Source organism: Carettochelys insculpta, chromosome 3, assembly GCF_033958435.1.
Source record: "Carettochelys insculpta isolate YL-2023 chromosome 3, ASM3395843v1, whole genome shotgun sequence".
Taxonomy (NCBI): Eukaryota; Metazoa; Chordata; order Testudines; family Carettochelyidae; genus Carettochelys; species Carettochelys insculpta.
This window is the reverse complement of record NC_134139.1, coordinates 154,332,049-154,352,381: the sequence shown is the minus strand read 5'-3', so window position 1 is coordinate 154,352,381 and position 20,333 is coordinate 154,332,049. Positions and strand designations below refer to the sequence as shown.

General features: G+C 43.1%; 1 protein-coding gene across 3 annotated transcripts in view; it reads right to left on the bottom strand.

Moving 5' to 3' along the window:
* Nucleotides 1–20,333, bottom strand: part of LMBRD1 (LMBR1 domain containing 1) — a 164,074-nt gene that overhangs the window by 29,992 nt on the left and 113,749 nt on the right. For all 3 annotated transcript variants that reach the window (XM_074991088.1, XM_074991091.1, XM_074991090.1), the window contains 3 exons: nucleotides 19,292–19,396; nucleotides 17,993–18,142; nucleotides 8,272–8,350 (listed from right to left, as the gene is read on the bottom strand). In XM_074991088.1, the coding sequence (XP_074847189.1) occupies nucleotides 8,272–8,350; nucleotides 17,993–18,142; nucleotides 19,292–19,396 (334 nt within the window). The remainder of the gene's footprint in view (nucleotides 1–8,271; nucleotides 8,351–17,992; nucleotides 18,143–19,291; nucleotides 19,397–20,333) is intronic.

Below are 20,333 nucleotides of genomic sequence, written 5' to 3'. Positions count from 1 at the left end.
CAGAAGTGGAAGGCCTTTGTTGCTGCCCTACACACCAGCTGGCGTAACGGGCTTTAACTAATTAAGGGGGAAAATGTCATGCCAGGCTGGAGTGCAGGGGCAGATCCCCAGCCAGTAATTATGAGCAGCCAGACACCAGAACAATAAGGAGAGCACAGCCAGACGCATTGCTAATCAGGGAGGTTTTGGAAACAGTTTCAGGATTGACCACAAAGTGACATGATAGTCATGTCTGTTGATCTTAAGGAGGTCTCCCCGAATGATGTGCGCTTGCCTGTAAAACCCTCCCTATCCCCCACACTCGTCATGCAACACAAGCACCAAAGTTTTTTTTTTTTTTTCAGCTTAATTGTTTTCACTCATGGGACACAAAGAGTTTATGGCAGGGGCTTCAAGGGTGGGTAAACAAAAGCATTTTGCCATCACAGGTGGGGGAAACGTCATCCTTCTGCTCTCAGAAGCAACCCCAGGAGTGGAATACAAGGTTGCCCCTGACATCCCTCGCCCTCTCACATTCTGGGATGCTGGTCTGGAGGTTAGGGAACATCGTGAGTAGGGCATGTGGTTCATCATGGGCTGCAGTAGGGCTCTGTGCTCCTATACCAGGCACCACAGGAGCTCTGTTTGCTGCATCATCAGCTGCGACATCTCCTTCTGGGTCTCCAGTTCACACACACTGTGCTCTCTGCTTGCCTCGTGATCCACTCTCCTTTCTTCCCCAACAGCCCACCTCTCCTCCAGTGTGGTTCTCCACCATGAATTGAACTGTGCCCTCTCTGTGCAGATGGCTTCCATATGCTCTGTGAACTTATCTTCCCACATTTATCTTCTGCAGATCTGTGCCCGTATAACAGCTGGAGGGAGAGGAGACAGCAGCGTGGTCAAAGGGCCTGCTGTTGAGCACACTGAAACAAAACATAAGGAGATACATTTACGCTAGATAAATGTAAAAGCACACAAAACAATCTCCAGAATGAACCTCTGTGAAAGACAATGGGGATGTATCCCTGTAAGGACTAATTTTGGCTTTTAAGTGCCCTCTGTGCAACAGTACTACACAGAGATCTTACAGGGCCTGCTTGACATTGTTCCCTTCCAGACACAGTAAAGGCACAGATTGGGGGCATGCTTTTTAGTCTGATTGCCAAAGCACTTTCTGTAGCTGTGTATGCTAAGAGCACATGGGAGTGTGGGCCTAGGGTCTGTGGCTGTGTTGGTCATTGTGTGTGCCTAGCTTTCTTGATCACTGCATGATCCCTACCCACTTGGCTGGGACAGTGGAAAAAAAAAAAATTTACCTTCCTCCAGTAGCCTGGGGAAAAGAAGGGAGGTGGGTCTAGGCATATTGGAGCAGCTTGCACTTTCCACTCTATGGCTGTGTGCCTGGCCCCCTCAGTCACTGTGTGGGCTCCCCTCTTGTGCCTGCCCCCCTTGGCTGGGACAACGAAAATGTCCCTCCCCAGAAGCCCAGGAAGAGTAGTGTGGGTGGTCCAGGCATGGCAGTGCAGCTTGTGCTATCATATAGCAGCTTAATACTCCTTCCTCTAGGTTGGAAAAAAAATTAGTCTCCTTAGACTAACAAATGTTGATCAAGAACATATGTTGACTGAACGTGGGAACAAGGCCAGTTGTTATGCTGCATTGTTCTGTGGTGCCATGATGCCAGATTACTTACTGGTGGCTTGGTGTGGAAAAGTATCCCACCATGGAGGTCAGAATGAAGCAGGCCTCCCCAAAATCATCTTGAAAAGAATTAGTGTCTCTGCCTGAGAGCTTTATGGAGATGTGCAAGGAGGATCAGCACTCCATCCCTAGACTTGTTAACAAGTTGTTCCAGTGGCCCCAGACTGTATAGGTACAGCGACTGCCACAGATCACACCAAACTGACTTAGCCCATGCATACCAAGTTTAAAAAAAAAAAAAAAAAGCAACTCACCACAGGGGCCCTCGTGGCCATCAGGATCAGTCTGCAAAACGTCCTGGGAGGAGGGGATGAGATTCAGCATTACAAGAAGTTATGGCTGTCAGTGAGATCAGCTGCTCCACTCGCCTGCTGATCACTGTTGCTGTCCTCCTCTTCCTCATCTACCATGTCCTCCTTGCTGATGCCAGAGGATTCATGAGGTATCCACAGACTCTTTGAGGACGGTGATTAGGTCACTCTCTTGAATCCCATGCAGCTGCTCACTCAATCACCACATTTGCAGCGATGATCCAGAATGTCTGTTTTACTTTTGTTTTATGGTACGCCTGCCTGAGTGCCTTTATTTTCACGTGGCACTGCTGGGCATCCATGGTGTATCCTTTTTCCTCCATTCCCTTTGAGATCTTGGCATCTACGTCTGCATTTTATTTGCTGCGTCTTAGGTTTTCCCAGGACAGATTTCTCCCCCGACACACCCATGAGGTCCTGGAATTCTGTACGCTCCAGGCTTGAGCTTGTCTGTGACTCTAGATATTCACGGCCAGATGTGCTGCTGAGGCGTCTGCTTGCCATTCTGGCAGGAAATGAAATTCATATTTCCCTAGGCTGCTTTCTGCATATGTGGAGAGCAGTGGAGCTAAAAGTGGTGGCCAGTGTGGTCACATTGGGGCAGAGTGGGAAACCTCCAGGAAGCCAAGAATGTCAAATTTCAGACTGTTCCATCTGCACTATCCTAAGGTCAACCATGCAAGCCTGAATTTGGCATTAATCCTTGTGAAAAGCAGAGCATGAGAGTCACCCTTAGGGGCCCTTAACGTCAACAGAATGAACCCTCACTGATTCCTTAGAAATTTGACCTAAGTCATAGAATCGTAGGGCTGAAAGGGACCTTAGGAGGTGATTGATTCCAGCCCCCTCAAACATATAGAGCTGGAAGGGATCTTGAGAGGTCTAGTCGAAGACCTATCACCATTTGTTCCCCAAACCTCTGAAGTGCCCCCCTCAAGGATTGAACTTGCAACCCTGGGTTTACAAAGCCAATGCTCTAACTGCTGAGTTAATTCCCTTCCCATTTGAGCTAATCTCCTAGGGTAGACAAAGCCTCATAGGATAATAAGGACATGTTAAAGGCCAATATTGGGTGATATTTTGGTCAAAGTATAGAGTGAAATATATTGTGAAGACCTACTCTACATATTCTGAATGATAGCTCATTTAAGAGACAAGTGTGGGTGTATTTGGGAGAATACTACCTTTTATTTTTACTCTACTCAAGGAGAAGCAAAACCCAAAGCAAACAGCAGGACATCAGAGCTCCACCACAGAGAGTCAGACAATGAAGGGACCAGCAGAACCCATGGCTGTGCTAAAATTCAGGTAAATAAGTGAAGACCATACAGTCATCAAATACTTGAGCATTTGTACAATCTGAAGAAAAGGTACCTTAGTCAGTGGACAAAGCTTGGAAAAAATACTACACTTTTACCTAATTTCACCCCTCTCACAAAGGGTTTACAAGAAGTGCTTCCTCATCCACCAATGTGTGTCAGCAATGGTAATTTCAAGTATTTCTTACTGAAGAGGAAGGGGGGAAAAAAAAGGGGCAAGACCACAACATAGTTGCCATAATAGGAACTCTAGGGTTATTCTTAATGACTTAATGCATTCAGCAAGGTAGATGACAAGTCCAGGATATATGTCATTTAAGAGACAAGCGTAAGGAGACACCTTCACAGACTTGTACCAGAGGGGCGGACGTATTACTGTGTATCCACAAAAACAATGGCTACGTCTACACTAGCCCAAATCTTTGAAGTGGCCATTTGCATCCCCAGATAGGAATAAGGGGATTTTGAAGTTGGCAGGGTCCTTTCGAAAAGGAGCCTTGTTTAGATGAGCCGCACGGCCGCAAAAAGCAGCAATTTTGAAGAGCTGCAGCCAGTGGCATGCTAATGAGGCGCTGAATATGCATTTCAGTGCCTCATTAGTAATCTTCGAAACAGCCATTTGCACAGCCATTTCAAAGATTTGGGCTAGAGTAGACATGGCAAATGAGAAGTCCTGTGGAACCTCACAGACTAATGGATATATTGGAGCAGCTTGGGCTCCAATATGTGTTAGTCTATAAGGTGCCACAGGACTTCTTGTTGTTTCTTCAGAGACTTACTGACCCATGTAGAAAGAATGAAACTGTTGATGCCTCAAAGAAAATTTAAAAGCTAACTTTGTATGGAAAAACGCAGCCCTACAGAAGACAACTAAATTCCTAAGCAGAACACTACAGCCATAGCAACAAACACATATTCTGCACTGGGACAGGTTCAGATTCTATCTCCATTACCTCATGGTGGGAAGCAAAAGAATTTCAGACCCCAGCATCCATTTAGGTGCTAATGGAGAAAGCTTTCTATGTAATTCCAGATGAGTTACCATCTCCATCACAAATTCATACCTTTTCTACCAATTATTGATAAGCATGTTTTCTGCCTAGTAATATTTTAAAAAAAATTGTACACAGGTTATAAACAAATACGCACATATTCCTACACATTTCCCCCCTTCAATCTTCCCTTCTACAACCTCTGCAAGCTTCTACATCACAGAAAAAAAATATATCAAAATTGGAGCAACAACTCCAGTGCTTCATTCTGCAAATTTATTGATTACTTTAGATGGTTGTAAGTCTATTTTTGCTTATTTTGAAGTAGTCATGTTTTGTTTTCAAAATGTAAAGAACTCAATTCAAGTGATGATCATGTCAGGCTCCAACCTCACAGTTTTTCCATAGATTCCAAGGCCAGAAGGGACGGCGATAATCTACTCTGATGTCCTGTATAATACAGTCCACAGAACTCCCCTAAAATAGTTCATAGAGTATATCTTTTAGGGGAAAAAAATCATTATTGATTATAAGTTTTCAGTGGTGTATAACCCAGCAGCATCCTCAGTGAATGGCTTGATGGCCATGAATGTTTATATTAAGTAGATTTTTGCCAACATTTTTCTGGCTCTAAAATTTCTCAGATGATTTACACGTACCTTTACTAAATTTGAAAACCTTTAATTATATGGATTCTTGAATTTCCAGTAAAAATAGTCTCAGTTTTGCTAGCATTATTGTTTTTTGCATCACCCCCAGAAAGTAATTTACAAGTCTCCTTTCAAAAACTGATTTAATCTTTGAAAAAACAAAAGGGTAATATTAATGTGTACATTATTTAAGTGAGTGGGAGATTTGTTAAGTTAAATCTTTATGTCTGTATAATAAGATACATCACAATGGCCATGGCTACGCTACAAAATAACTTCAAAGTAGGCAACTTTGAAGTAGCATGTCTACCTACAAAAAGCACCCTGCCTTACTTTGAAGTAGTCTCTCCCCTACTTTGAAGTAAGTGTCTACACACAATAGCCCCTACTTCGAAGGAAGGGTGCCAGTGGGCCTTTGCCACAAGCAGCGAGTGGTGGGACCAGCTGGTGCTGGAGGACTGGGATGACGAGTAGTGGCTGATGAACTTCAGAATGACCCACCAGACATACAAGGACCTCTGCCAATGGCTCGCTCCAGTCCTCCAGCACTGGACATCCAGACAGGGCCATCGCACTATGGAGGCTGGCCACACGTGACAGCCGTGGGCCCATCGGCCACCAATTTTGGAGTCAGCAAGGCCACCAACTGAGGAGGGAGCTACTGAGTGGGGGAAAGGGACCCCTGGCAGCAAGGTGGGGAGGGCGGCTCCCAGTCAGGCATTCATGAACATCTCTTCTTTCCCACCCCCCAGGTCATCCGAGGCATCAGTACAGTGCTCTGAGATACATTGTCACCCTGGGGGACCTGGACACTGCTCTCGCCGGGTTCACGGACCTGGGCTTCCTGTATTGTTTCAGAGCCCTGGATAGGACACACATGGCGATCAGGGCTCCACACCACAGTGGGGATACCTACATTAACAGGAAGGGATACCACTCCCTGGTGCACGTGAGGGGCAGTTTCCTGGACATGTGTGAGGTGGCAGGGCAAGGGCCATGATGCCCAGGTGTTCTGGAATTTGTGGATGGGATGCTGGAGGGCACGGATGTGTGCCCCCTGTGGGAGTTCCCGCTTGGAGAACATCACGATGCTGCCCTGCATCATGGCTGATGCCACATACCTGCTGCACATGTGGCTCACGTGGCCCTATACCAGATGCACCACAGCAGCCCAGAACACCTTCAATGGTTGCCTCAACCATGCCGGGGCACAGTAGAATGGGTGTTTGGGAGGCTGAAGGGGAGGTTTCACAGCCTCCTCACCATGCTGGATGTCAGTCTCCCAAATGTCCCCTCAGTCACTGCTGCCTCCGGTGCCCTTCACAACCTTGTAGAGGTTGGCGGGAGCCCTTTATCCAGGGCTGGGCCACGGACCCAGGGGCTGGCTACAAACAGCTGCCTGCTGCCTCATGCCACAAACCCCAGAGGGATGGGTTCAGGGTCCGGGAGGCCTTGCGCCAGGCCTTTATGCAGGGCTTGCCCTGACACTCCCAGCCAAGCTCTGCACCACAGGTCCCCTCCCCTCCACTGTCCCACCCCTCATGCTCCCTCACCAAATGCACCCTCTTCTGCCCCCCCCACCCTACCAGGCAACAGGGATTCAGGATTAGGGTGGCAGCAATAAACTTTACTTTAGAATAAATGTAACTAGGAAACAAACCAGAAGGTGTCATCCTATTTGCAATGCACGGGGGGAATGGTCCACAGAAGGGAGGGGGAGGGGTAGGTGAGGAGACTGAACTGGCATGGGGGAAGACTCAGTCGCCCAGATACATGGGGGGCCGGGAGCCACGCCAGCTGCAGATGCCCCTGCCACCTCAGGTCCAGACCCCTTTGTGGCTGCAACCATGGGGAGGTAGGGGTGGGGTGGGCATGCCGTGGGCTCGGACTCCGCAGGGTGTGTGTGTGGGGGGCAACTAGGTCTAGGCCAGGTGTGCATGCCACAGCCAGAAGTACTGAGCTAGCTCAATGCAGGTGGCTGGAGACAGATCCCACCACACGGTGGGCACCTTCCAGGGGGCGGCTGCAGGGGAGGCCACTGGATAGGGAGCGGGGGTGCTGCTGGAGGTCGCTGCTGTGGGCCAGGTTGGCAAGGGGGTGGGCGGTTGGGCGAGGTGGGCAGCCAAGGCCTGGGCCATGGAGTCCAGGCTGCCAGTCAGCTGCACCCACACATCCTGCTCCATGGCCAGCCAGTCCCAGAGCACGCCGGTCATCTCCAGCATGACCGACCAGTTGGCAGCCGCTTCTCTGATGGTGCATGAGCCCTGTGGGCTCTCGGGTGCTCAGAGGTTCCCACCTGGAAAGGGTCGGCTTCTGTTCGCTCCCTCCCCCATCCCCAGGCTGTTCTGGGTCGGGTTCCCTCCCTGGCCCTTGAAACATCCCGCTCATCCCATATGTACCAGCTGTGACCTCCCAGGGCTTGGGCGAGGCAAGGCTCAATGAGGCTTGGCTAGGTGTCCTGGAGGCAAGGGTGATGACAAGGGTCCTGTCGCTGGAGCACTCGTCATTACCCTTGGTCTCAGTGGGCTGGTGCCTGCGTACAGGGCTGATGGTGCTGGAGCGGCCCCCCTCTTCATTGCTGTCTGCAGGGCAGGGCCAGCTGTGTCTACCGGATGCTCCGGGGCAGCTGCCTCCCTTGTCCAGGGTCCCCAGGGAAGCAAAGGGGTCCTGGCACGCTGCCATGGTAGCTGGGGGTGTGGAGGCTGGCTGGTGCATTGAGCAGAGGCAGTCCAATGGAGAGCTCATACTGTCCCTTGCTTTTGGCACAGTCTCAGCTTCCTGCCTAGGGTTGCCAAGGAGCTGCCTCCTTTAAAGGCAGCCAGCTAGGACCATAGAGCCCTGCCTGGGCTGGCCAGACCGTCCCTGTCCTCCAGGGGGTCAGAGGGGAGGGAGGGCTGCCTCCTTGGTGGACCCCTTACTTAGAACTAGTGAGTACAGAATGTCTACATGAACCCTACTTTGGAGTTATACTACCTGACTTCAAAGTCAACTCTGAACTTAGAAAAAGTGTGCGTAGACGCTCTGCAGGCTACTTCAAAGTTTGTAGTGTAGACACAGACATTAGGATTTATATTTTGTAGTCTTCTTTCCACAAATGTGAATTTACTGTGCTGTCGGCTAAGCTAGATTTCTACCTTATTTAAGTATCTGTAAACACAGATGACGTAACCACTAAAGAAGTTTGAAGATTACTCTATTTTTTTTAAATATACAATTTCATTGGTGTCTCATATCAGTCATACAAATATAATGAAGTAATGCATCACCTTAGAAGATCTAACACTGGAAGCGTGCACTGAAGTTTTATTTGTCTTACCTTCTGGGGCATCTGCATCACAGACTTTAGGCACATACGTTGTAACATTCCCTGGCTGGCCATCAAGTGTCATATTATGCTGCATGAAGAATATATAACGTCAGAAGAAAAAATTTTTTATACAGGTGAATACTGTGCAAATCTTATAAATCTTGCAAGAACAATTCTGGCACAACAGCTATAGATATATTTTAAATTTTACTTTCACAATAATCCTTACCAAAGAAGATTTTAAAAAAATCTTGCTTTATGTCTTAAATCTTGGCATTCTATAGTTTATTTTCAATGTTTTACAAGTTATGAAGTGTAACAGAATAAATTCATTCTATAAAATTCCTCCAAAAGCTTACCTTTTTTGTAATTAAGCTTTAGTTGATGACATTCAAACAAACATTTTGAAATAATAAACAAGGTTGACTGTAGACGTAGGCAGGGGAGCTCACAGCCACCAGGGGCCATGAGGCATGGTGGCGTGGAACCCAATTCTTAGCTCCAGACAGGCAGAGAAAAGGGCAGTTAGCTCTCAGAATTGCCAGGATGTGATGCTGCCCTCCTCCCATTCCCTCACAGCTATGCTGTAGTGGCACTTGAGAAAGGAGCTGAATCTCTGGCCACCACTGCTGCTAAAGTAGCGGTGGCAGCAGCCAGAGCTCCAGGCCCCTTTGAAACATGGGGCCCATGGGCAACTGCCCCTTCTTCTCGCATCAGCAGGTCTGCATACAGGGAGGGACCTGAGAAACATACAGTTGCATGAGCTACAAGTGTTGGATCATATGATGAATTGCAAGCCTTAGCTAGGCACTGTGGAAGTGTTACTGACTTTCATACACACACTGAAGCCAACTTTTTAATTACACTGCCTTATTTTTAGAAGCTTGGAGCACCTTCAAAACCCTGTGAAGCCAACTGGAATTTCAACACACTCACCACCTTTGAAAAATCAGGCCACTTAATTTTGGTGCCAAAATATGCATTTTGAAGGTTAATTTAGTCACACAAGCTTGAAAATTTTTGGCTTTAGTGTTTTTTCAGTGAGGATCTGTGACATTTGTGAGCACTCAAAACAAATTATTTACTGGGACTATGATCTACAGCACATGCAATTCAAAAATTAAGTCATGGCTACAGTTTACTTACCTAGTTTGCATTGGTAAACATACACACATATACATACGCAAATGTGAAAGAACAGCTTTACTGCAAATAAGTCACTACATTTGATCTCAATATTTGAATATAAACCCAGTTAAATGTTGTCTGCAGTGAGTTAGAACACAGACCATGAAGATCACTCCTTTTTATCCAACTGTCCAGTGTTCATAACCGAATGTTGATCACATAGCTACACTATAAATGTAAAAGACCAATCAGATCATATAATATATCAATTATAAAGGCAGGAGTATTTCCCATTTTTTACTATTTTGTCCAGTGTGATGTTAACTATCTTCCTAGTGACAGGATTTCACTACTACTTTTGATGAATATTAAGCAAATTAAAACCTCACCTTGAGGAACTTTGATACTCAGCCTACGTTCTCCCTTTAATTTTATCCCATTGTTCCTTTTTACACCCCCGTCTGAAATTCCACTAGCTTCTTGGTGTTCACATACGTCACAAACATCAATCATGTAGCACTAGAGCCATCTGTCGACAGACGTTTGTCAGAGGATATCTTCCAGCAAAACTTCTATTGGCAGATTGTGGCCAGACTGCCAAGTGGATCGAAAGAGCGAGGCACTCTGCCAACAAAACGGCCAACAGAAAGCACAGCACACAGGGCTGCCCAATTTCCCAGAAACCCTGTCTGTTGACAGAGGGCCATCTGGAACGTCCAGACTGGCTTTATGTTGACAGAGGCATTCTGCCTCATGGGGCAGCTGCAGGACACTGTTGACAGAACGCCTCGGAAATATGGACATTCCGCAAGTTGTGTCAACAAAACCTTAGTGTAGACAGTATGTCTGCTTCATAAATACCAGCCTCAATAGTCTAGTCATTCCCTTCTTCCCAACTTATTTTGGATTTTGCACTTATCTTCCCACTGACTTCTATGTATGGAACACCCTTCCTGAGGAAATCCACAAAGACAATACTTTTTTTCTTATTATATTGTTTTCTAATGGTCCACATATAACCCACAAAATATGAGCAAAACAAACTGATTGTATTCCATATTTTTCTACATTTATTACACCAGTCTTTCCTGAGAAAATTCATTCTTTGCTGATGTCACTGCAGTCATTTAATACTTGCCTTACAATCACCTCAACCTCATTAAGCTCCTTGAGGAATGGATCATATTCTTTTATCTGTGCTGGGAAGCTTCTAGCTTGCTTTTTTATTATTAGTTCTTCCAAAAATCCTCCTAAATTAGGGTCTCAACTTTATTTCATTATGTTAAATTAAACTTAATAATGAACCAAGCAATACTATTGCTAGAAATTATTCCCATTTGTAGTGTCATTTTAATTAGATTTTGCTTACTATGCTTTAGTCAACTGTCAAGCTCTTCAAGGATATTTTCACACACACATTCTCAGTCCCATAAAAATGTTGAAATTCTATTCAGTAGGAAAAACGTAATCAAAGATGCAACTTCTATATCAATTTTGCATATGTACAAAACTAGTTTATCTAGCAATTATTTTTCCTCATTATTTACTGAGTATTCAGTAATCTATTAGACACTTCACAGATCAAAAGAATAGATGTGGTCCTCACTCTAAAGAGCTTAAATCTCAATTAAAGCCAGACAAGCAGAGAGAAGAAAATAGACAGGCATGGATTAAGAGATGAGAATACAGGGGTTGCAGTTAAACATCATATATTTGCTTACACTTCATGCAACATGGCTGATTATTTTTGAACAACTGAAAGCTTAAAAGTGTTTTTTTTTTTTTAATCAGAAGGAGGGAGAGATTGATGAGTATGTTTCTAAGGCTATGTCTACATTACAACATATCAATTTTAAGTCATTTAGCCTGAGTTTTCCTGGTGCCTGTCTTCACTGTAAATTCCATTAGGTTGATTTATGGTGCACTACAATCGACATTGATATAGTAACCTGATGCGTGTAGTGTTCAGTTTAAATATAAAATTCTGAATGAAGGGTACTGAGGAAGCACCATGTCTTTAGACTTCATTAGCTTCCTGACGTGTTCTATATGTGCCCCACAGTTCTCTGCTCTGGCCTCTTCCATCTCCACTGCTCTCAGGTGCAGAGGAATTTGGCAACAGGACAACTGTTTCAATTTGGCACCTGGAAGCCTGTGCCTGTAGGGTCATGAGATGCTGAAAAAAATCTTCTCTTTTCGTTTGCTAGTAGCATGGCTGTGGGGTCTGTGGTTCTGCATATACCCCTGCTAGCTGCCTTTTTTTTCCTGCACTGCCTGGTGACAACTACTGCCCTCCTGCACCATGTGGAGGTTAGACTATTGTGGGGGGGCGGTCGTACTTGTCTGATAAGATGAGAAACTTCTTCTCAGCCACTTCATGTTGTCCTGATCCTCACAACCCTTTTGTTCCCTCCCCCAGAGGTGTTATGCAGTCTGGAATTTTCCTGCACCAAGTTGTATCACATGGCTTGACACCAAACCAATAAAAGGATATGCTGCACAAGGTGCCAGGCAGCTTGCATGCAGTGAGGGTCCAGTAGCCAGCCAGGGGAAGTTTCCCTGCTCTATCACAATATTGGGGCACAGAAGAAAATACTGTCATTAGCATGGCTGTCCTCAGAAGAAATTGTTATAGGGACTTTATCCAAAGGCCAGGGGGCTGGCTATATTCTAGGGCTTTTTAGCTGTCCAGGGGAAGTCTCCCTTGCCCATCATGGTTTTCAGATGCTAGCTGTAGCCATGGGTCTTTTAGCTACCCCTTAGCCATAACTGTTTCAATGAAGGTAATGTAGTAGCTATACAATTGCCACAGTTCTCAAAGTAAGGCTGACAGAGAGCAATATTCTTTTTCTGAGCATTTTCTTTGGCAGGTCCAAACCTGGCTATAGTCTGAGGTCTTTTAGCTGCCCTGAACCATAATCATTTCAACGATTCATTGTGGTTTCAGTGTAGCACCAGTGTCTACTTAAATTCTTGTTCTGAGGCTCTTTGTTGCCAGGAGGTTTAATTCCAGATCCAACCCCACAAAAATCCAGTGCTTTTGCATCCTGTTTTCAAAAACCTGTCAGTTAGGAAACCCAAAATCTTTTTTCTAACCATTCCTAAGCGCTTTGCTACCCCAATTTCCCCTCAGTTATAAAAACTGCATCTCTTATACTGGCAGGCCAGACCCGTCTGGAAAAAGGGACATTTGTTTAACATGGCAGGGGAAACGGGAATGAAATGTGGGAAGATGTCATCAGATACGCACATCTACTTGCGGGGCATTTTCTTCCCCATGCTGCACCAGTGAAAACAGTCAGAACACTATGTGGCTCCGGGAACTGTGGGATAGGTTCCCACAATACACTGCTGCAGCAGTCAATTTAAGCTACTCATGTCTCACAGAAATACGTTGATTTTGTGGGAAGCATGTGGGAATGTGAGGATGCTCAAAATCAAACCGATAAAACCCAGCATTAATAAATTGATTTTAATAAATTTGATTTCAGCTCATAGTGTAGATGCAGCCTAGAGGCAGAAGTTAAGCCAAAGACCATGAAAAATTAGAGATAGTGAAGCAGGTAGGCAAGGAATGTGCAGGTGGGAAATGGTGTAATGAGTGCAGAGAAAAAGTAGTGGAAATAAATATCTTGGAGTAATGGACTGTGTACTGCAAACCAGGGTACAGAGACCTTAAAAACATACTGGAGTATCTATGCCACCTCAGGGATTTATATGGCTTACTCACCTTCTCTTCTGTGCTTCACTTCTCCAAGTAATGCAGGTACGCGAGAGGGAGCCCAAATAGAAAACTTCAAAAGATAGTTCATTCTAAAATTTTTGTTCCCCCCGCCCCCCAAGTATTGAACATAGATTAAATAGTAATTGTTAGAATTACACTTTTCCTTTTTTGAAGACTGGTCTACATTTAGTTTTCTCCAGTATTCTGGGGCCTTTCAACTTCTGAGCTTTCAAAAGTAGCATTATTCAGTGGTATTGTCAGGAGATGTGGATTCAATTCCTGACCTTGTCATACATAGTAATCCCTTGATTTATGCAGAGGTTGCATCCTGGGCAACCTCTGCATAAATAAAATTTCACATATGTGGGGAGGGGTGGATTGGGGAGATCCCAGGAATTCCCCTGGCTAGGGGAGCAGGCAGCTGGATCCTCCACAGGGGAAGCCAGGGAGCAGCAGCGTTCTGCTGCCATTCCATCTCCCCTCCTCCCCTCACCGGGAGAAGCAGTGCAGCCACCGACTCCAGCTGCTGGCTTCCCCCAGGTGGGGGAAGTGTATGGGGAGCAGTCGTTTGATCCTCGGCTTCTCCCAGCTTGGGGGGAACACAGCTGCTTGTGGCGCGGTTTCTCCCAGCTGGGAGAAATTGTGCCACAAGCAGCTGTGTGCTCACCAGGTTCCCCAGCTGGGGAAGCTAGGGCCTAGAGGGAAGGGTGGTTACGATTTGTACTTAACTCAAGGGTTTACTGTATTTTGGATTAGTCTTAGTCCACTGTTTTAACTATGCTTATGTCTAGATTATAGCCATCTGTCAACAGAAGTTTTTGTTGGAAGATATCTTCCAGCAAAAACAGATGTGGACAAATTGTCAAGCATGTGGCAAGAGTAATCTGCTGTCAACGGGGCATGGCTGCACTGCTCAACTGCTCTCTCGATAAAATGGCCAACCAGAAGCACAGCAGACAAGGCTGCCCGGTGTCCCAGGAAGCCCCGTCTGTCGACAGAGGGACCCCCAGAATGACCAAACTGGCTTTCTGTCGACAGAGGAATTATGCTTTATGGGGAGGGGGATAAGACTGTTGACAGAATAATAAATAAAAATAAAAAATAATTCTATAATATAATTATAGAATTATATAGATAGGACACCTTGAGAATCTGGATGCTCCCTGGGTTCTCCCCATGAAAACCATTTTTTTTTTTGACCAAACCCTCTAGTATACACAGCCCTCAAAATTATCTTCCCTTCCTAATCAATCCCCATCCTTTTTACTGTAAAGATAATTGCACATGCCAATGCGTCAACTTTTAGACGTCTTTTCCCCCTATTTAAGGTTTGAAAAGATGAAAATTAAAAGAAGGATGGGGAGTTGAAGACTCAGTTATAGAGCTGCTGAATGCCTCAGGAAATATTGCTTCCCAAGTGGGATATTTACAGATTAATTGGAATTTGCAAGCATGGGAAGAAAGAGTACAATGGAGAAATGCAAATACAAAATTAATTCCGGTATACAGGTGAAAATATTAAAAATTCAGTTCTGCTTTCTACATAAGCAGGGTTATAAGAATAGATTATACACCCTGAGAACCAACTAACTTTTACAATATGCAAGAAATAATAGCTTCATCAAAAATGTTCAAGCCACAGCTAAGAAAAAGCAGGAAATATAATTCTCAGTTTTCATTTGTATATTCAAAGGATCATGCATAACAAATTTAGTTTTCAATTGATTTAAATATATGATTGGACGAATCACCGCTTACATAACTGAAAGTTTCTTGAAAACACGTTAAGAACTGCTGAAAATTCAGAACAATTTGCAGGTCAGTCTTCTCATAGAATCAAATTTCAAGTGAGAAAAGCCCTAGTCCATGCCACGGTCTCTCAAGGAGATGGTTTGCAACATACTGATTTTTGAAGGTTGTCTTAACAAGACTTAGTTCCAGTGTGCTCTCCAACCAAAAGACAGAGCTGTTCAATAAATTTAACTAAATTATAGCCAGATACATTATTTCAAATCAACTGGAGATGCACTTTTAATGACAGTCGAGAAAGTCCCAAACATGTTACATGAAGTAAACAGACTAAATGGGTATAGAAGCTGTGTTCATGCTATTGCTGGTTGCCCACAGAGGTAACATTTACCACTCACAACCATAAGAAATCAAAGAAAGATTACACTTTGTTCAATATAGTTTTAGGGTAAAGAGCATTTTAGTTATCTGGGTGTAAACTATGTATTGCTCATAGTGAGATGTTGCATAGAAAGATAACCTATTGTATAGAAAACTGTACCTGTATGCACCTATGTGCTTCAAGAAACCAGCTTCTGCGGTGCAGTACTCAGGGGCAATGCATGGGGAAGGGAACAAGGAGGAAGGAGGGACAGGGGCCAGCAGCAGAGCTATAGTCTCTGGGCATTTAGGGTGGATGATTTAGAGGGAGTATTTTCCTGTGTTATATACACTTGTTCTCTTAAAGACTACTTACACCCAAACAAGACTGGTCTTAAACAGCGTAATATTTTCTTTCAATTGTGGGACAGACCTTTCAGGCATTTTGTTAAATATGTAAACAATTCCAAATTTTTAATATTTGTGTTTAAATTCTCTCTCCTAGCTTAACTGGTTCAAAAATATTTTCAGCTCTGAAACTGACCCTTTTAAGGAACCCAGTATATATTACTATTAGGGCTGCATATTAATTACAATTAATTTATGTGATTAAATAAAATATTAAATCACAAATCAGAGTTCTAACTGCACTGCTAAACGATAAAATACCAATTTAACTTTATTAAATGATTTGAACCTTTCTAACATTTTTATATTCATTATATTCTGTTGCCATTGAAATCAAAATGTGCATTTTTATTAAAAATACTTGCTATGTAAAAATTATAAATAGTATTTTTGAGTTCACCTTATACAACTACTGTATCACAAATTATTTTGCAAGTGTAACTTACAAATAGTTTTTTTTTTTTTTGTTATGTAACTACACTGAAAACTAAAAACAATGTAAAACTTCAAAGCCTACAATTTGAATGTGTTCAGCCAATCATTAAGACAAAATTTTATTTATATTTACAGGAGATAACACAACCTCTTACTTACTAAATAGCCAGAAAGTGAGAACAGGCATGTGCATGGCTCTTTTGTAGATTGTAATAAGGTATAACGTACCAGATAAGCTAAAAATTCATATGCACCTTTATGCCTTGGCTACCATTTCAGAGGACAGGCTTCTATTTTGATGACACTCATTAAAAATAGCAGGTTAATTAAATGACTGAATTGCTTGGGAGAGAACTCTATGCCCCCTGCTCTGTTCTACATGCATTCTACCATGTTTCATGTTATAGCAGCCTTAGATGATGATCCAGCACATCTGCATTTTATGAACCATTCAACTGAAGATCTGACAGAACACAAAGGTGGTACAAATGCGTTATTTCTAAAGATAGCTACAACATTTGAATCACGGTTTAAGATGCTGAAGTGCCTAAGAGGGAAATCTTAGTAGATATCTTAAAAGAGCAACCATCTGATGTGGAAACTACAGAACCAGAATCAAACAGAAAAGTCAGCCTGCTGATGGCATCTGACTCTGATAATGAAAATTAACTTGCATCGGTTAGCACTGATTTGGATTTTTATTGATCAGAACCTGCCAGCATGGAAGCGTGTCTGTAGGAATGAAGGTTGAAACATGGAGAAATATGAAAATGTACACCTATAGCATAAAAATCTTGCAACACTAGCTATGATAGTGCCATGAGAATAACCATTATCTCCAGGGACATGTACACAAGAAGCAGGAAGCATAGTTTTCTGCAAATGCAAACAAAATCTTGTCCGAGTGATTGGCTGCACAAGGAGTAAGACTGAGGAGACGTGCAGGTTCTAAATATGTACACTTGGTTTTAATGAAGGCTTTTATTAATATCTATATTTTTTAGTTCAACTCATGTTAGATTGCAGTATAGTACTTGTATTAGGTGAATTGAAAAATAGTCTTTTTACAGTGCAAATACTTATCAAATATAAACACAAATTGAGCATGGTATTCCATGTTGTAATTGAAATAAATACATTTGAAATGCAGAAAACATCCAATATATAAAAAAAGAATTTAATATTGTTTAATTGCACATTTTTAATCATGCATTTATTTTCTTAGTCACTTGACAGACCCAATTTCACATTTGGACTTTACATCTATTACATAGGAACAGAAAAATTGAGTTTGATTGTGAAAAGTTTACTGTTAATTATAAAATAAATGATAAACTTGTTTAAAAAAAGGGCTAAGTATCACATGTGTAGGATAAAAGTAAGTTTGGGGATAATTAAGAAATTAGACCAGGATTTGAATATTTTAAAATAGAACTATCAAGGCATACGCCCTCTTCTACACCTTCCACTTTCTTGCTTTTAGATTAGCAAGCTGTCTGGGCATTGCCTGAGACTAAGAGTTTATACAGAGATTTCCACAATGGAACCCTATTCCTGACTGAGGAGCTTGGCCTTTACCACAATATATTGAAAATAATAAAAAGCACTTCCTGTATTTAGGGAACATAAGGCATACCGGAAACTAGCAGCAACTGCCTCCCTATTCAGCACCACACAGATGAACAGAACAATCTAAAAGCCCATGTGAAAGGGTGCAACAGGTCTCTGCACCGCAGTCATCCAAAATATCCAGAACCACAAGCATTCTAAGAACGTTTTATGGTTGTATACATTAAAAGAAAGGTATACCATATGGCTGTGCTTTGCCTTAACTCACATATGCAATATTATATATTTTTTAAAAAGGTGGGTTTATTTTATATTATATACACACACATACACAGCACCTTATATATAAAGTCTCACCTCTGCCACGTATTTTTGGCTTCCATACATGACATACTGAGGTGCAAGACTGTAGATCATGTAACTTGTGTGAAGAACAATCAACAGAAGAATCATACAGAGAAATAAGAGTGCTTGGGGCCGAGTTTTACCTCGTCTGATCTTATACAACTAAAAAAAAGTAAAAATATTAGATTATAATTGGTTCTTTAGATTATCAAGCTTAATGTTTGTCGAAGGACATTGCTTTTACACTAGATATTACACTTGATCTAGTTTTTCCGAATTACATCCTGAAACTCTACTGTTAAGAGACAGTAAAAATATATTCAAAAAGACCATCCCCCTCTCAGGCATACATGTAAATGTAAAAGCCTCTAAATCTTGCAAATAAATGATCAAACGTTATCATGAATTTTTACAAATTATCCTATTATTTAAAACCCTTAGCTTCAAAACTTGCAGCTTTCCTTATTCCAAATGACTGTTCCCATCTTCCATTGTTTTCACTGGGGTTGATGCCAAACTATACTCATCCAAGATGGCTGCCGTTACCTATAGGCTTCGCATATGGGAATGGGACTGCCCATGGTAAAGAAGGCCACCTCCTGGATTTTAAGGTTAGAGGCTTGGACAGGAAACCGAAGAGACAGGAAAGTGTAGAATTCAGGAGATGATCTGGGACTGGAGTGGATAAGTGAAATATACGGGGAAGGAAAACAGGATACTAGAAAGGGAAAAGGACAGATTGATGGCTACTCCACACTCCAGGTTAGGAAAAGGGAAGCAAAGTCTTTCTGGGGAACCACTGGGGAATGTGCGCTGTTGTGGGCACGTTTAAAGGTTGAATTTGATCCTGCGATGCTCATATTTTGGAGGCACCCCGATTTCCACTCTGAAAGCTCAAAAAACAGAAGCCAACCCCCAAATCCACTACACTCTTCAACACCCATAAACTTTTCCTCCATGACTGAACACTCGGGGTAGGCAGCACATCCAATGTACTACTTCCACAGAGTTCCCAGACTCTGCTGACTTGGTGCCTGACATTTTGTCTTGAGTTGGAACTGCTTGGACTTTAGCTATCAGACCAAAACACAACCTAGGTTTTCACAACATGGTGGAGACCTTAAGACTCTTGCTAAAGCAGTTTATTATAATATTGTTTAAAAAGAACAATTGCTGTTCACCATTTTAACTTTTAGCACATCATAGGGAGAAAATTCTGCAAGCTCCTTTTCTATCTGATTGCATACATTTTAAGAAATATTTTAATAGTAATTTATAGATGTTAAACTTTAGTAAATGAGTAATATTTACCCTTATCCAAAAGAACCATATACCCATGTTTCGAATCCCAGCCATTGACGTGAAGATAAAATACATAATAATTGTTGTAATAAGGATATAATCAAGTGGAAAAACCTGAAAGGGAAGAATATTAACATTTAAATGCTGAGAAAAAATGAAAATACTAACATTACAATAGTCAACAATAATCAAATTACAAGAGTGGTTGACCATCTAATTTTAGAAACAGATTTCTTAGCACAATGGGGTACTGTACACACACACACAATGTTATAACCACAACCAGGTGTGAAGTGTTGCTTTGGTGAATGAAGAATGAAGCTTAAGAAAAAGCGAACAAGCACATGGACAGGTTAACGTCAAAACCTGAAACAACTTTAGTTAGAAACATGGAATGCAATCATGAGGTGACCTTGTTCTGGCAAGTTATATTTATTTATATATATAAGTATATAGACTCCTTGCCACAATGACCTAAATTTCCCCTATTCTCTGGCCAAACGTTATGGGTTGTAGGAAGGCAATCTTTATGGAAAGTTGATATAATAAGGGTAACAGTTTAAGGGATGCCCTATTAAGCTGGGATGTATCACCTTAACTGAATCTATATGTGAGAGCCCTTTCGAAAGGGTGAAAATCGAAGTTCAGTGGTCAATATATTGGCCGTCAAAAGGGAGCACCCGCTGTCATTATCGGATTGGCATTTTGATCCGCTTTTTTGAAGTGCCGCCGCAGGTCTTGACCAGAGAGTGTACACACGGCTCCAACCCTCTTTCGAAAGAAGGGAGGCAGGAAACACCACGGACAGGGTCCCATGGTCGACAAGCCTTTCTGGGGCCGCAGCCAGCCAGTCCCTTTAAAGGGTCCCTCCCTCCACTCTTCAGGAGCTGAGTGCTGCCCAGCCTTTCCCAGCCCAGCAGAGCCCACCCGTGCCCATGATGGAGGCCCAGCGACAGCTCCTGAAGGAGGAAACCCTCATTATGGACGCCCTGCTGGCAGTACTGTGCATCAATCACCACACCCGATCTCATTCCCCCCAGGGCCACGGGGT